General features: G+C 42.0%; 1 protein-coding gene across 3 annotated transcripts; it reads left to right on the top strand.

The window, feature by feature from the left end:
• The first annotated feature begins 2,445 nt into the window (after window positions 1-2,445).
• On the top strand, window positions 2,446-15,202 carry CHRNA6 (cholinergic receptor nicotinic alpha 6 subunit). 3 transcript variants are annotated; one of them, XM_074813140.1, is made up of 7 exons: window positions 2,446-2,702; window positions 7,418-7,557; window positions 9,357-9,401; window positions 10,481-10,590; window positions 10,723-11,710; window positions 14,472-14,525; window positions 14,698-15,202. In XM_074813140.1, the coding sequence occupies exons 1-7, from the start codon at window positions 2,624-2,626 to the stop codon at window positions 14,833-14,835; spliced, it is 1,554 nt and encodes a 517-aa protein (XP_074669241.1). In that variant the 5' UTR covers window positions 2,446-2,623; the 3' UTR covers window positions 14,836-15,202. The 3 variants fall into 3 exon arrangements, with proteins under 3 accessions (XP_074669241.1, XP_074669242.1, XP_074669243.1); XM_074813141.1 differs by having other exon boundaries at window positions 14,472-15,202; XM_074813142.1 differs by lacking the exons at window positions 2,446-2,702; window positions 7,418-7,557; window positions 9,357-9,401 and adding an exon at window positions 10,250-10,291.
• The last annotated feature ends 2,561 nt before the right edge of the window (window positions 15,203-17,763 follow it).

Consider the following 17,763-nt stretch of genomic DNA (forward strand, 5'->3'; position numbering starts at 1 on the left):
GAGGAAGGAAAAGAAACTATGTGCAAGTGGGCAGGCAGGGGCTTGATCACTGAGAGATGACACAGGACATAGGACAGTGCCATTGTTGAAGGTTGAATTTTTAGAACAATGTAGCAATATTATGCTTAGGTCAAGAAATATGTTCTCTGTATATGTTAAAGCCAAAGGCATCCCTAATCAGAAGAACAAGTAGATAGACACATTTGAGCAAGGACATCCCAGAGCCATTAGACCTTGAAGAGAATACATTGCCAACTTGGCAAGCAAACTCAGGGTCCATATATACTTAGCTGAACTACGCTAGGGTCCTACCAGCAGGGCCTGTCATCTGCTCACTGAATGATTGGTATTGTCTCCTGACTCCACCTGCTTTCCCAGTCCCTTCATCCCCATAACAAAGCAGCTCTTTACTTCAAGTGTAACAGTAAGGATCACCTTGCCAGCTGGCCTGCCACTGCTCTCCATCTCTCCAGAGGGGAAACACACTCATTACCTTCACCTCTGAAGACCTTTCAGTTAAACCCAGATATGCGTTTGAAGGTATGTTAACTTCTCACAGCCAACTCCTTGGCCTGTCAGTTTTTTGGAAGAACAAAAAGTTTGGAAATGTCAGAATGTTTTAATTTGGGGTCAGCTTGTGTTCGAATTGCATCTGACTATGTTACCATTTATCATCTTTCTACAAGCACTGGACTTTAACAGGAGTGCATATGCCATGATGACAGCCAGCCACAGGCATCCTGTGATGCTGCATGGGTGCGTGATTCTTTAGCCACAGTGCATAAATTCACAGAGGAAGTATGAGCTTCATTGGATAAGGTGAGGGAATTTCAAGGTTATGGACCTGGACTGTTAACATCATTCTAACAAACATTGCATTTGGGGAAAACCAGACAAAAAGCAAATTTTTTTTGTGCTTTTTACTTTTTTCCCTTGGAAAATGTTGGCAAAATGGAAATTTACAAGAAAAATCACTATGCTGAAAGCCACATTTTCATCTTAAAATCATTTGTAAGGAGAACTTATATCTGACTTCAGCTTGCAGGTGTCTTATAGCCATGCCTTGTGGTCTTCCATTATAACCATGTTAGTTTACTACTGCTTTCGAGAGTGCAAGATGACTCCCAACCCTGCAAACACTTGTGGTTTGATTTTTTTGTTTTCTCATCTCTGCTGAAGGCTGACTCCAGTGACCTTCTTTTAGTAATCCTCCAAGACTGTCTTTTCACCCCTCAAAACTTGCCATGGGCAACTTTGTCCACTTCAGATATCTTCTCTATGCAGGCAACTCCTTCCTGAGTCTCTTTCTTCCAGACTTCTTCCCTTCTACCCATATTTTAACAACTTGTGTGGAAGATAAATTGCTTTCTTATCCTGAGCTGCAGTATTGCTTCCACGTTCTGCAGTATGAAGGGCATCCTTTTTCTGTTCATGGCTTTTCTCTTCTCTCCACATGTGCACAATGTAACTGCCTGGAAATCAGCAGCATTTCTGTTTTGATCAAATCATTCATCCAGTCACTCAGACTTGTTCATGCTGGATTGAGCACACATAAAAGAGATTTCCTGTCTGAGTTGCTTGTGGGAGGCTGGATGGCACCAAGTAACCTTTGGTGCCTTCCACCCCTCTGCAGTTAAACAGGGCCCTCAGTTTCTCAAACCCTTTGCCTACAGATTCTTTTCAGGCATTCCTGTTGCAAGGACATTGCATACTGAAAACTTGAGGGGTGAACCTGCATTAATCTGTACAGGATCATGATCTCCGTTTTTTTAATTTCTGTGATTAAGAATAACACTCTGAATGAGTGAACGTGGCCTGTTAGGTACTTCTGTAACGGCGCCTGGTGTTTCTCCTTTGTTCTACTCCTCCCATTCCACACTAGCAGGATGCTGGCACAGGAGTCACTGCACACAAAAAAAAATGAGAGAAGAATTGGTATTGTGAGGTGATTTGTCTGCAGGAAAGCACTTATCATGCTTACTTGTTCCTGTTAGACAGCAGTAATAAATCTACTTTCCTTAGATTTATTCACTCAGAATACTGACAAGAATACTATCACGATGCTGTGCTTATTTCAAAGTTCAGGTGGTTTCTGGTAGAGGTGTTAAAACCATATAGCATCCATTTCTCCTGCTGCAAAATTAGTCCTCAGCCAATAAACTGAAGTTGTTTCCTTTCTGCATATTCTGCCGGACTCACTCAGGGGAGCACCAGGCAACAGCTAAAGCAGCTACTTTTGGATGTGTTCCTTAACCAGTGGGTGGAGGACTGACTGAGTTCCTCCCCCCAAGCTCCCAATGGCTGCCCAGTGTCTTGCCTTCCCTCTCTCTCCTGCACTCTTAAACATTCCCCTAGAGGCAGCGGTGCATGTGACTGTAAATGTAAAGAGTCACCTGATAAAATGCTGGCCGACTCTCTGCACAGCATAAACTCGGCTCACCTGGTGATCGTGAAGCAACTCTGCAAGCGTTTGCTCGGCTCAGCAGACTGCAGAGTTAGAAAACAGATGCAAAACTGAAATCCATCTTTGTGCCACCTACTTACTGTCCAGGGGGTTGTATGTATTTTTGCCTTATGTTTCTTTCCCCAAACCTCAAAAGGAAGCTCTATTCTGCTGCTAGCAATGCATCCTGAGAGGTGGCAATGTTGGTGTTACCCTGCTTTCTGTGTGTGGGCATTCGTGTTCACATCCTTGATTAAAGGTAGGCTGTCTTTGATACTAGTCTGTAAAATATTTTCTGGTCACTGTCTCTGCTTCTCTTTTCCTGGAATGAATTCAATGTAAAGCATCTACCAGCTATTTCTAACCAGAAATCTAATGTTTCAACAGTATTTTAAGAGAGCTAAAGCAATACTAGTTTTCATACATAAAACCTTTTGTTTTGGTTTGATAACTGAGGAACTGTGTCTAGCAAAGAATGAAAATTAAATAGAAGCTCTAGTAATTTAATTTGGTGCTTGAATTTTGCAATTGTTTAAATAATGCAGACTAAAGATGTGCATGTTCAATACACTTCAAAAGTGAGAACTTGCTGTATTTTTGTTCACTGTTGTTTGTGATCTATGCTTAATTTGTTGGTGTGATTTCCATTCACCTCTCACTGAGGTTCAGCAGGATTTTTGCTTTTAAGACACTACATCTTTTTTGAAAGTCTCACTTCTGCTGATGACCAAGACATGTGTGAAGTACAGTGCTTGTGTTAGCAAGCCATAAAGCATTGTCTTAAAGCAGCACCAATAGGATGAGAATCTGTAACTGATTTATAAAGATGAAAGGCCTAAATACTTGTCTGTTTCTGTTACTTTATTTTAAACTGTGTGTCTGTTAATAAGCCAGTAGGAAATTTTCAAATAAAACATGATTTTAGACTCACCGGCTTTATTCATAAGACTTTGGTAAGACATTCATGTTCCCACAGTAGGGTACTTCTAGTCACAGTGTGATGGATGATGATGATGAGATCCGAAAAGGAAATTGCAGTTTCCTTTTTGAATGGCACAATACATGATATACAAACATCCAAACTTTACAGACATTCATATGTCTGCTCTCATGATGCTAAAAGGATGAAACGAAACATGTAGTCATGGAAGTTTTACTAGAATTTTCTTTCATACATGTAGTCACTGGTAACCAACATTTTAGCATTTAATTGTGATAGTCCCCTGAATCTGAGTATGCTTTGTATCACCTTACAGGCAGAAAGGTAATATTTTTAAAAAACAGGGTAAGGATGGCCTAAGCATGAAAACAGTGTAGTATGCTGAGACTAAACATCTTCTTGTAAGACAGCTGTGCCACCAAAGGAAATGTAAATTGCAAATTTATGTCTTATGCTGTGCCAGAGACCACGCTGCCTGACACAAACCTGTTCTGTGTTTAATAATTGCAGTCGTAAAGGCTTATCATGATTGCTTTCCTGACATGTCCTAGTGCAGGCTGGGACTAACACAAAAATTTATGACCATGTATCTGAAAAACTAATTTTTCCTTAGTTGTATCAGTAGTATTTGGCATCATCATATAGCTTTGGTAACACGGCTGTGCTCAATATGAGGAGCAAGTTCTAAATCTTTGCCTTATAAAGTATTTTGAATTTAAGTGCTGAATTACAGTAGTGCATTGAAATAACAAAGTTATTCAAGAAAAATATTATTCTGAGCTGGTGTCGCCACAGTCCACATGATTTAATCATTCCATTTGAAATCAAAATCTGTAGCCTTTAGCACTGTGGAAATAACTATTTCAGGTTTGGGCTATTATGTAACAGGTTAAGAGCATTCTTCTTGTCTGCAGTGAGACAGCTCAGTGCCTGTCATATACCTTATTCTCACTAAGCTATCCAGTCTGGGGTTTATATCAATGATCTACTGTTCCCAAAGAAGTGCTCTGTATTACAAAGATGCATGCTATTCTACAAGAAATTCTAATATTTCAACTTTTTTTTCTCATTGAACTTGATAAATGAACTCCCTTCAGAGCACAATTGTGTTATCTAAAGACCTGGAATAACAAACATGAGGATAAAATGTAGTCATAGTTTTTAAGACTAGGAGGTATCATAATCACCTAGAGTCCTTGACATGAGGAGGTCTAAAGCCCAGCTAGAAATTAATGTGGCTTCAGCAATCAAGGACAACAAGAAATGTTTCTATGTCAACAGCAAAAGAAAGACCAGGGAAAGCCTCCATCCCCTGCTAGACACAGGAGGAAAGATGGTAACAAGTGATGAGGAAAAGGCTGAGGTGCTTAATGCCTTCTTTGCCTCAGTCTTTAATAACAAGACTAGTTGTACTGAGGGAATCCAGCCTCCTCAGCCAGAAGACAGAGACTGGGAGAATGACCCCCCCGGCATTCCAGGAGGAGATAGTGAACTACTGCATCACATAGACACACACAAGTCTATGGGACCTGATGGGATACACCCAAGGGTGCTGAAGGAGCTGGCTGGGGTGCTCGCTGAGCTGCTTTCCATCATTTACCAGCAGTCCTGGCTGACTGGGGAGGTCCCGAAAGATTGGAAATTGGCCAGTGTGACGCCCACATATAAGAAGGGTCGGAAGGATGATCCGGGATATTACAGGCCTGTCAGCTTGACTTTGGTGCCCGGGAAGCTGATGGAGCAGCTCATCCTGAGTACCATCACACAACACATGGGGGACAACCAGATGGTCAGGCCCAGTCAGCATGGGTTTATGAAAGGCAGGTCCTGCTTGACAAACCTGATCTCCTTCTACAACAGGGTGACCTGCTTATTGGATGAGGGAAAGGCTGTGGGTGTTGTCTACCTTGACTTTAGTAAGTCTTTGACACCATTTCCAACAGCATTCTCCTGGCAAAACTGGCTGCTCATGGCTTGGATGGGCACACACTTTGCTGGGTAAAAAACTGGCTGGATGGCCGGGCCCAAAGAGTTGTGGTGAACGGAGTTAAGTCTGGTTGGTGACTGGTCACGAGTGGTGTCCCCCAGGGCTCGGTTTTGGGGCCACTCCTGTTTAACATCTTTAGTGATGATCTAGATGAGGGGATCGAGTGCACCCTCAGTAAGTTTGCAGATGACACCAAGTTGGGTGGGAGTGTTGATCGGCTCGAGGGTAGGGAGGCTCTGCAGAGAGATCTGGACAGGCTGGAGCGATGGGCTAAGGCCAACTGGAGGAGTTTCAATAAGGCCAAATGCCGGGTGCTGCACTTGGGCCACAACAACCCCCAGCAGCGCTACAGGCTTGGGGAGGAGTGGCTGGAGAGCTGCCAGTCAGAGAGGGACCTGGGGGTGTTGATTGACAGCCGGCTGAACATGAGCCAGCAGTGTGCCCAGGTGGCCAAGAAGGCCAATGGTATCCTGGCTTGCATCAGAAATAGCGTGGCCAGCAGGGACACGGAAGTGATCTTACCCCTGTACTCGGCACTGGTGAGGCCGCACCTCGATGACTGTGTTCAGTTTTGAGCCCCTCACTAAAAAAAGGACATTGAATTACTTGAGCGTGTCCAAAGACAGGCAACAAAGCTGTTGAAGGGTCTGGAAGACAGGTCTTATGAGGAGCGGCTGAGGGAACTGGGGTTGTTTAGTGTGGAGAAGAGGAGGCTGAGGGGAGACCTCATCGCCCTCTACAACTACCTGAAAGGAAGCTGCACAGAGCTGGGGATGAGTCTCTTTAACCAAGTAATAAGCCATAGAACAAGAGGTAATGGCCTCAAGCTGCACCAGGGAAGGTTTAGACTAGATATTAGGAAGCATTTCTTTACAAAACGGGTTGTTAGGCATTGGAATGGGCTGCCCAGGGCAGTGGTGGAGTCCCCATCCCTGGAGGTGTTTAAAAGTCGGGTTGACATAGCGCTGAGGGATATGGTGTAGTTGGGAACTGTCAATGTTAGGTTAATGGTTGGACTAGGTGATCTTCAAGGTCTTTTCCAACCTAGATGATTCTATGATTCTGTGATTCTGTGACATAGATTTTGATCCCGTGCAGCCTCAAGCTTTTAATTTCTGAGTAAGTACCTATGCTTTTCGTAAACTCTCAGTTTTACCATAAAAATCCCAAGGATGAAATCAACCATATTTCTTTTTCTGCTTCACACCATCTTATTCTACTTCAGTCTAATCTCAGTGATGTAATGACAACTCAATAACCAGAGTTATTAAGCAGGTATTCCTTTATTACGGCGCCAGGTGTGTGTAGGATCTGTCCTCCTAATGCGCGCGCGCGAACACACACACACACACACACGAGTTAAAAAGCCCTCAGGCTATATAGATATTATACACACATGTGCATGAGTTTTCTGAGAAAAGGCTGGAGTATTCAAATGGTTTCCCAGAAATCGTTTACATAGTTCCCCCCCCAACCGTTCATGCTCTGTAAAATGTGGTGGTGGTCCTTGGGTGTTCTCTGGTGGTCGTTTGATGAAGGCTCGAAGTCTTCCTCGCTGGTAAACTTCTGACCTCTTGCTAGTTTCTGCTGAGCTGTGTGCTTCGGGTGGTCAGAACCAGTCTCTGTATAATCCCATTGTCTTCTAGGCAGGCTTATCTTAGAGGACCTGCAGTTTTTATCAGATCTCTACAGCTAGATGGGCAAAAGGCTCAGAGTCTTAAAGGTACAGATTAGTTATTAACTTTTTCCCCTCATCATCAAGGTGGGCCAAATGGAGGCCCATAAGCTGGATCCAGCTTAGGAGACATTTCCATTCAGGCTATTACCGTACACCTTGAGGAGACAGGGAGCAGTGGGCAACATCCTGGAGGAGAAGACTTTCAACTGACAGCACACTGGCAGCCCTCTCCTTTCTGTGCTCCTGTGTCTTGATACGTGGTGACAAGCACGGGATCCAGAAATACAGCATGAACTAGTATGTTGTCCATCACCTTCTTTTCCTCTTCCTTACCTCTGATGTAGCTGTTCTTTATCTTTACCAACACAGATACCACAGCCTGTGAATCAGAGGAACGATTATTTCACAGGCTCTTCTCCCAGTACAACCAGTTCATCAGGCCAGTGGAAAATGTGTCTGATCCTGTCACAGTATATTTTGAAGTGGCCATTACCCAGCTTACTAATGTGGTAAGACTCATTACAGAATACTGCTGAGGTTTGGGGATGGTTGCAAACACACACAAATTGCTAAAGAAGCAGACATGATTGTCATGGTTGTACCTACAGCTCTCATAGCTGATGTTGTCATGTGTGCATATGTGTGCATGCTGAAACCTTTGCTGTTCTTCCTGTCGGCCAAGTCACTCCAGCTGCTCGAATGCGCTGTTCAAACTACACAGATTCATTTGCTTACTCTGTTCTCTGGCACCCAGAGCAGCAGTACCAAATGTTCAAGCCCACTCTCCACAGGGCTAGCCCACTCCAGAGACACCTGGTTGTGTCTACGTTGTGTAACATGGAGCCTAGTTCTCCTGTGGGGCTAGTGTCATTTCCCAGTGGTTCTGAGAGATAAAAATCTTCTTTTTTTGCATGCTTTTTCAGTCTGTTTCAGAATAACGTAAGAGATGTGAAACTTGCAGGGTGGTGTTTTAAAGCATGGAGCTGGGGATGAATGTTGTGTGTTCTGGGGCATACTGTATATAAGGGTGAGTGTGTCTGAGGTGGCAGACCTGCTGGGCAGGGCAGAGGGACTGTAGAAGAAGCAAAACATGATCTTAACCCTTTGCTGAGGTCTGCTCTGTGAAACATTATCCACAGAACAGAGACTGAGTTTTGGTTCTGAGGTACCTAGTTGAGTCCATAATGAAGTGACAAGCAAACAGTGAGGAGGAACATTCAACAACAGCTGGGGAGCTAAATTTTCTGAGATTATAAATGAAGGCATTGTAAGTCCTCATGGTGATGGCGTTGTCACTTTTGGGAGTTCCTTTGTCAAATTATTTGTTTCTATGTTACAGATAGCTTGACAGGTTTCAGCAGTTCTGACTCACATTGCAGTCCCTGATTCCCAGTACTGTCTTTGGAGAAAAAAAGGAACATCATAAGTAACTCAGTTGAATTTTCTCAAGAAAAGTAATTATTTTTACAAGAACTTAGATAGTTTAACCCATAGACAGGAACCCTACAGGCCTTTCAAAATGATCTTTGTGTTTAATCTTCAGTATGCAATGTTGAAAATTCATGTACAACATTTTTTACCTTTGGTTTGTAAATATCACTTTTTTTTTTTGAGTCCACATTCTTAAAAACTAAGAACTACCCAAAGTAATATTCCTGCAGATATTTTCATTGTGAATGTCAACCTGCATTCGTAAATATATGTAATACGAATCCTTCTGAACACTTTTAGACCAAAAGCTCATTAGAACAGGATCCGATATTTTTTTCTGATGTCTCTTGCAGCCCCTTCCTGACTCATTGCTGATTGGCAATAGCAATAATTAACTGTAAAAGGAAGGTCTCAGTACAACAGCAACTTAATTTGCATAGAAATGCAAGAACACTGTGGTACAGATGCCATTTTCCTTGAATCTTGACCAGTACTGTACTATGTAAACAGAGGTTTTAAACACTGAATCCAACAAAGCACATAGCCACCAGCAGAACCTTATTCCTCTGGTACTGGTCAGAGCAATTCTAAGTTTTGTGTTCTGCAGGTACTCAGGCCCATGGCAAAACAGTGCAGTTCTTTGTATGTCTGATATTTGTGGGGGATAATTTTTCAGTAGATCTTTAAAATTTTTTCAACAGACTTGCACATGATTGTGCACAATATGTTAAGTCCCCTGAAAACAGCCAGAAAAAATTCTGATATCTGTTAATGTGGAATTCTAGTTTCCGTTTCTATCAGAATTAGTTTGTGGCCATTTCAGGATACTGTAACTGATTTATGGAGTGAAGATGTGCATGCCTGTTTTTCTTTCTAGGATGAAGTCAATCAGATTATGGAAACAAATTTGTGGCTAAGACATGTAAGTGACTACATTGCATTTCTCATGCATTTTGCATTGATATGATGAAATGTGTGTTACCTTGTAAGCTACATCTATAGAATAAGTGCTTGGTTTGCAACAAGGATTTTGAAGGTATGAATAAGGAGAAGCTCCATTAACCAAAGCCACATTTGGAAAGGTAATTTCTTTATTCTTATTTCCAAGAAGTTAATCTCCCATCTTTCCTGTGTGGTATATTCTCCTCCAACTTCATGATCATTGGTTTATCTGGTAAATGTAGCTGGATGTACCCATTAAAGAGTGATTAAATATGCAGCTCTGCTCTGCTCTGCTAGGTCATCTCCATAATGAAGATTCCAACCAAAACATTTATTAGCAAAAGGAACATGCCTCCGTTTTTCCTGATGATTTTAGCATTTGTGCATAGACAAAGATCCTTAAAGGACCTAAACTGCTGAGAAAAACAAGCCAACTTCCACCAAAACCAGCTTCAGGCACTGAGTGTGGTCCACACAAAGCTTTCTGTGAAATATACCATACTTATGATCAGGATCTTCAGGGCAGGCTCTCAGAGCATGGAGCATGGCCCCATGATAGGGCACTAGACAGCAGTGCAAGAGCTGTCTGACCCTAACTTGGTAATTCGCTACCCCTGTGGAACCAATAATGTCCCCTGGCAGCAACTGCCTGTTAGTGTACCTCCTTTCTCATTAGGATGCTGGTCGCCTTTGATGCCGGCCTCCTTTAACCTACAGTGTGCACTCTCATGACAGCAACAGCAAGGCCTGTATTTCCTCTCTGCAAGGGTCGGTACTGATGTAGCAAGACAGAGGAGAGATCTCAGCATGTCAGCAATGGATAACAATTGTCATCCCATCCCCTCACAGAGGAGAGAGTAGCAGATCAATGTGAGCAGAATTCATATATGTCCAGTGTTTCTCCAGGTCATGGCCTTGTTGTCTTTTGGACCGTTGTACCCTTCTACACATGCTGCACTTTCAGTCTTTGTCATAGCCTGTCATTTTACAGAAATATCTGAGAAGCAGATATTTGCTGATAATACAAGGTTTTAAAATATTTGTCCGTTCTTCTTTCAGATTTGGAATGACTACAAATTGCAGTGGGATCCCAGAGAATACGATGGCATTGAATTTGTTCGGGTACCGGCAGATAAAATTTGGAAACCAGATATTGTCTTGTATAATAAGTATGATGAACACTTTTCTATTTTACCCTTTCTCTCAAAAGTATCCTCTTGCAGTGTCCATGAAAGATGTTTTAATTTAAATAATTTAATTTAAATTTAATTTTATTTTCTTTGCCTCATTTGTCTTTCTAGTGCTGTGGGAGATTTTCAAGTGGAAGGCAAGACCAAAGCCCTGCTTCGCTATGATGGAATGGTCACCTGGACCCCACCAGCTATTTTTAAAAGCTCCTGTCCTATGGATATTACCTTCTTCCCATTTGATCATCAGAACTGCTCACTGAAATTTGGCTCATGGACCTATGACAAAGCCAAAATTGATCTTCTGATCATTGGATCCAAAGTAGATATGAGTGACTTTTGGGAAAATAGTGAATGGGAAATAGTTGATGCCTCTGGCTACAAACATGACATCAAATATAACTGCTGTGAAGAGATCTACACAGACATAACATATTCCTTTTATATTCGAAGGTTGCCAATGTTTTACACCATAAATCTGATCATTCCCTGTCTCTTCATCTCATTCCTGACTGTGTTAGTTTTTTACCTGCCATCTGACTGTGGTGAGAAAGTGACTCTTTGCATCTCTGTGCTCCTTTCTTTGACTGTATTTTTACTCGTTATCACAGAAACAATCCCATCCACCTCTTTAGTAATTCCCCTTGTAGGTGAATATTTACTCTTTACTATGATATTTGTGACTCTGTCAATTGTCATCACGGTGTTTGTTCTGAATATACATTACAGAACTCCAACCACACACACAATGCCTAAATGGGTAAAAACTGTCTTTCTTAGCCTGCTCCCCAAAGTGCTGTTGATGCAGAGGCCAGTAGAACAGCAGACAAAAAACATCTCCAGAAAAAACAAGAAAGGACCAGCCAATATGTCAGGCAAGTCAAAGCACAGCAAACACAAAGATACCAAATTACACAGGGAGCAGCGATGCAGTCACTGTGATAAGGCATCTGAACTCAATACCACCAAAAGAAGACATCTGAGCTGTCAGTCACTGAAATGGATGGCAGAGCCCGTGGAGTACTCCCAAGAAGTGAACGATGTCATTAGCAGTGTTCAGTTCATCGCAGAGAATATGAGGTCTCAAAATGAAACCAAAGAGGTAAGGGAAACAACCACCCAGCTGGGCATGGGGCCACACTTCCAGCATAATCTAGGAGGGCAGCCCAGAGGAACTGGAGTTGTTGGGTTTAGAGAAGAAAATTTGAGAGCTGTGAATGGATCAAAATTTCCTACAGAAAGGGAGAAAATAAATCATTCATTGGGGATGGAACAAGAAAAGCAATCTCATCTGTTCTTCCCCTATCCCCAGTGGATAATTTAAGCAGCAGGACAGTTTTAGACTAGACATGAGGCTCACCCTTCAAAGAAAAAGAAGAGAAGCATCGGTCTGTTAGAGCTATGAGGTGTGAACTTTGATCAGCAATGGTTCAGGCAGAGTTGATCCTGCCATAGGCCAAGGGATAGACTAGACAGGACCTTTCAAGGTGTCTTCCAACCTTCTTCAGATCCTCAGAAGCAACCCTCTCCCACTGCTCACCAACTGCTTAGCCCTGGTAAGCAGTAATATCTTAATACTAAGTGTGTTGTTTGTCAAGCAGGGTTCTTTTCTGTGTTAGTAGTGGAACAAGCAAATTTGGGAACAGCTCTTTAAGAAACAGGGCTTGTCTAGCAGTGCAGTAGTTAATCTGGAGAACTATCTTCAGCCAGTGATAAATCTGGTAAAGATACTCCTTTCAGAATACTTTTGTCTCTACTTTGTTTTAGTCTGGTGTGTTCTGGTTTTTTTACAGTGATTTGACTAATTGTGGCTTCAGCAATACATTATTTTCAGCCATGACAAACATACATTGAAATAAAAGTTGAGTTTTGGGGGAAGACAACTGAATAAAAAGAGACAACAGATGAATAAAGACAGACTAAAAAAAAAAGAGAGAGGGGTTTAAAAATGAGACTTGGCATTTGAACTAATGGATTTGCTTGTGTGAGGTTATAAATCTTTCATCCTAGCTGGGATTACTGTCATTGAAAATGATGCATGTTGGAATTTAGAGAATAATGGGGCCATGTCCTCAGGTGTAAACACAAGCAACAAAAAGCAGCTCCAAGAAAGATTATCTGACATCTCCCCACACCCAGGCCTCCCAAGGAATAGGAATTCTCTGACACTTTGTTTTAAAAAAGTATTTAAAACCTAATGAAACATTTGTCTGTGATCTGTCATGAAGTGTTTTCTTTTGGTTTTGAAGTTTTTTAGATGCTCTATGATGGTAAAATCCATTTCAAAGTTAAATACTGCTGTATTTGTATTGAAAAACACAAATACTTTGTGAGGGAAATGTTGAGAGGTATTCTTTCTGTCAGAATATTTTGTTGAAATCAGCACAAATTCATTCAACTTCTGTGCAACCCCAAAATTACTTTTTTTCCCTTTTTTATGTCCTGCAGAAGTTTCATCTGAAAACAAAGTCCATAACTTTCTAAGTAAAGGGCTACAGTTAAGGCCTGGTGACTGAATTTGTAGGATAAGTGGATAATATGTGCCAGCCCAAAGGAAAAGACAGGAATCTGTCAGCACAGAGGAGGATGGGGACTTGCTTAGTACCTATGCCCTTAATGTTTTTTGTGACCCCAACATTTTAGCCCTGCTCTCACTGCCAGACCAGCTGCATGAAACTTATCCATGTACCATATTCAGCTAGCATAGTCAGCTGATTTCTCCAATGCACTCCAAAAAATAAGAGGCTTTACGTGAAGCAGTCCAAATAACATTCTGCCTTGATTATACAGCTCATGATAAGTCTTCCATTGCCAGTTCTGCTGATTTGCATTTTGCAAATCTCTCCTGCCACATGAAATTGCATTCTTAGTCTGGTGTGTGCATCAGCAGCTCTGTATCTTACCTTTCAAAAGATACTAGGGATGGGAAGCAGGAATTTTCATTTGAGAAAAAATCCTCCCTTTGGAAAAAAAGGGTTGTTTTCAGGCAAGCACTAAGGAAATGGTTCTGCAGGCTGCTTCTGCTTCAGCCAGACATGCAAAGCCATATGGGTGATATCATGTACTAGTCCTGTATAAATAAAAGGCTTTAAAAACTGTGGCAACATTTCCAGCAGCTGGAGTTCTTGCTGCATTTTCTTTCACAAGAAGTACAACAGCAGCCTTTTGGAGAAAAGCATAAAGAAATTGGGAAAACAAGTGGAACATCCCTCAGCAGAGAGCTTTTAAGCAGTCACTGGTTTATATGAGTGAATGTTCTTCTGATGCAGCGTATGTAGGAACAGTATGAAGGACAGCAACTTCATCGAATGTGGTTCTAAGGCATATGTCTCAGACACACAAAATCCGCTCTGGCCTGCTTAGCACATGACACTGTGGTTTGTTCAGTCAGGGCCCTGTGTCCAGCTGTCCAGTTTGCTGAAATCAGCAGGACTTGATTGGAGTGATAGTGTGGCAAATCAGGCCAGGATAGCAAACTGTCTCTTGTGTGGGCTGTCAGGATAAATCCTTTGACAGGGTCTAGTGATGTGCAGCTGTGGTGGTTCTGCCTGATGTTAAACCACCCCACTCTGCACCCACCACATGATCAAGTCCTATTTGTTAATGTCAGTGTCACAGCCATAGCTTGCCAACAGACTAGAATATTTAGAAAAATTCAGCAGACTAGGAATGTTCTCAGACAATTAGAAATTCAGCCCCCTGCTAAAGACACTTGAAAACTGCAGCAACTATAAGCATGACAAGCAATGTTCTTGAGTGCATGTATGTTCTTCCTCACGTTAAAAAGCACAAGCATAATGTCTACTCATAATTGCATGTTACATTACATGTAGTTTATCCTTTTCATTTTTTTTCTCTTGCAGGTGGAAGATGATTGGAAATATGTAGCTATGGTGATTGACAGAGTATTTCTCTGGGTATTTATAATCCTTTGTGCGTTTGGGACTGCAGGGCTCTTTATCCAGCCGCTAATAGCAGATACATAACTTGATCCACTGCTTTTTATTCACTTTTGCTCTTGTTTCATTTTTGAACTGTCCCCTGTATTTCTCTTCTATTACATAACCCCTCTGCTCATCATCTCCTCAGCACCCAGCCACAGAGGAAAGGAGAAAGAAAGAGAAGGGTCCTCTGGGAAAGCAAATAACCCGAAACAGAATGAGAAAAGGACCAAAAATGGGAGATGAGCATGTGGTCTTTCTATGGTGGAACGCCTGGGATTTTTAGAGTGCCTACCTGTCTTTCCCTCAGTGAATCAGCAGTAACAATCACACTGAAGATCACAGGAGCACATTGAAGTTATTGAGCTTTTCCCTTGATTTCAGTACAGGGGGCTATTAGGGACAGTTCAGGCACTTCTGAGTGCATTGCACAAAGAAGACTCTACCTCACTTCATTTTTCTCTCCTGATCATAATTCTTCTTCATCTTTGAGTTAATTTACACTTCCTCTCTATTTCTCGCCTTGTACAACAGCTAGTCTTTGATATGGCACTTAGATGAGGTACCACAGTCCTACTGACTGTACCAATACTCCTTATTGTGTTTTTGTGTCAGGGCAGCCAATAATCAAAATAAAAGTACAATCAAACCAATCTCTTGACCCTGTAACATTTTCAATACAATCTAAAATAAGGGGTCCCTGTCTTCTGCAATACAGGTACACAAATGAGGTCTCAGATTAGCAAAGCACATTGTTCACATTTATGTTTGAAGTCAGAGAGGTCTTAAATACTTAATCATAGTTGAAGACAAACCAACTTAGTATTTTGCACTGCATGTAGCCTTGCTGACATCATTTGAAGCATCCTAGAGTCACCAAAGAGGAATAACCTAGATGCACTATGGAAAACCAGAGAAGACCTGAACTGTCTGTGGTTACCATGTAAGGCATCCACATTTGAAATCTACATGCTTCTAAGACCTTTAAAAACTAGTTCGTTTGCCACTTAACTTTGCATGTGACCAACGTTCCCTCTACTTCCTAATACTGAATACCAAGACCTTGGTGAACTCCAGTAGGATTTCCAAGATGTGTTTATCTCATCAGGTTAACAGTGGTCTCAGCCCACAGATTCTGCTCTGAAACCTCATGCTTGCTCAGGCTCAGACATAAGCCCAAGAGGGAAGAGTTTGTCCTTGAGTAGCTACTCATCACAGACAATTGGGTTGACAGCATTGGATTGATCTGAGTTCTCCTGTGTTTTTAAAACCCAAGACCAACTTGGTTTACACACATTCCAGCAGGAGAAGACTGGCTACCATGAGTCCTGTGCAAAGCTGGGCACCTTGGTCCAAAGAGCTCTGCGACAGTTTTTTGTTTGCTGGCTCCTCATGAGTCAGTGCTGTGTGTGCAAACCTGTAGCTGTAGGGACTCTTCATCTGGAGCTGAAGTTCCTGCTATGTGACCAGGTTCCCAATCCTAGGGCACTTAATCCTTAAATACTTTGTAGATATGCAGCTGGTGTGGTTTCTATACTATGTGGACAATTTACCCTCAGGTCTCTTGTCTGTTTAGATTCCTGTTGGTTTTGTGCTGAAGGATTCTTCTCTAAAAGGCACCATGTCAATTAAAGCCAATGGCTTCAAGGGTAAAAAGCCTTTCTCTCTTATAGGAGGCTCTAAATTTAACTGTACAGTGTCAGTGCAGTGTTTTCAGAGTGTCTGCCATGTATCAGTGTCTGCTTTGGGCATCACCAGTCCTTGGAAAGTATGACTCCCTGTTTCAGAGGTCACTGACTGGCCTTTTACTCCTTTTTGATGCTCCATAATAAAGAGAATAGGACTGAATAAATGTATATGTCAGAGATAAAGGTGAAATGACAAGAATATAACTGTCTTAATCCAGTAGTTGAAATACATAAAATCATAAAACCGTGTTTTCTAAAATCCCCCTGAGTGTTGCATGATTATGTACCAACTGACAGACAGATGTATGGACAAGCATGGTTTGTTTTGTCAGCCTGTCAATTAAATATCATTCCTGGGATATACTTTCTGGAAGAATTTGTATTTTTTTGAAAACTTCCTGATGCACAATGTGTTTAGAGATGCTACTAAATGACATTTGCTATGCTGGTTCTTTAATCAGAAAGGAGGGGAGGGAAAAGGAAGGGAGTTTGTAGAGGAGAGCTGCATTCTAAGCCCGAAAGCTTCATTTCTATAGGAAAGACATCTGACTGCCAGCATTCACTGTTGCAGTCTATTACCATACAAATGATGAAAATACTGTGGCTGAAGTGTACTGCATTGGCGTCATAGGCATGACAGCTGCTACCCCACAGCCAGTAAGTTGATTTTAGCAAAATCCCTGACTTTTTGTCAAAGTATTCACAATTTTACAGCTCCTCATCTCCAGTTAGGAGACCTCAGTGCCCCAGCATCAGCTCCCTGTCTTTGTCATTTACGGTAATACACTTCTCTCTGTCTTGCATCTGGACCTCAAACACAGGGTTTGGTCAGTTTAGCTCATCAGCCTGGTATCCTAAGAAAGTAAGATTTACAAAGTCATGTTCTGTAGCTTTCTGAGTGTACTATTTCCCCTTCCCCCCCACCCAGTACCTTTTGGATCCTTCTTTTGCCATTTTCAGCTGTGTTTGGCACATTCAAAACTTGGGAGCCTTGCATACTCCCGTCAGCTCTGTGAAAGTAGCTGGCTGATTAAAGAGAGGAGGGGAGACACGCGATAAGCATCTCACCTTGGAGAAAGCTGCAGTAGGGGCTCACCTCTGAACTGACATGGAAGAACTCACACAAAAGGTACATTTTTTACTTGCCCCAAGTCTTGTTGGGGAACCTTCTGACTGAAATACCAAGGAAAGTTTCAACCAGAGCTGGTGCCATCCCAGACGCTGGGTTGGGTTGCATACCATGCACAGCCACAGGAGAAGTACTCATGTTCATTGCAAGGCACACAGAGTGGTGTGTCTGTTCTTGCCCCATCAGCTCCAAAGCCACATCGGCAACATCCCTATTGTATGTTCTAGTATAAACGTAGCACTGGCAGCAAGAAATCTCCTTTCCTTGAGAATGATGGCATCTCTGAATTGATTTTAAAAGCACAGAAGCAATTTGACAGCTCAACCAGCTCATTACATTTGTTTCCCAAGGGAAACCATTTTTCCACTTTTCCCCCTACTAAAAGGCCCAGAGGAGT

This window comes from Strix aluco, chromosome Z (assembly GCF_031877795.1).
Source record: "Strix aluco isolate bStrAlu1 chromosome Z, bStrAlu1.hap1, whole genome shotgun sequence".
Taxonomy (NCBI): domain Eukaryota; kingdom Metazoa; phylum Chordata; class Aves; order Strigiformes; family Strigidae; genus Strix; species Strix aluco.

What these genes read in the sequence shown, in the direction of transcription:
- CHRNA6 (XM_074813140.1), top strand. Translation starts at nt 2,624, where the DNA reads ATGCATCCTGAGAGGTGGCAATGTTGGTGTTACCCTGCTTTCTGTGTG. An exon ending in TTACCCAGCTTACTAATGTG is followed by an intron (nt 7,558 to 9,356) that starts GTAAGACTCATT and finishes TTTTCTTTCTAG; the next exon opens with GATGAAGTCAATCAGATTAT. An exon ending in TTGACAGAGTATTTCTCTGG is followed by an intron (nt 14,526 to 14,697) that starts GTATTTATAATC and finishes TCATCTCCTCAG; the next exon opens with CACCCAGCCACAGAGGAAAG.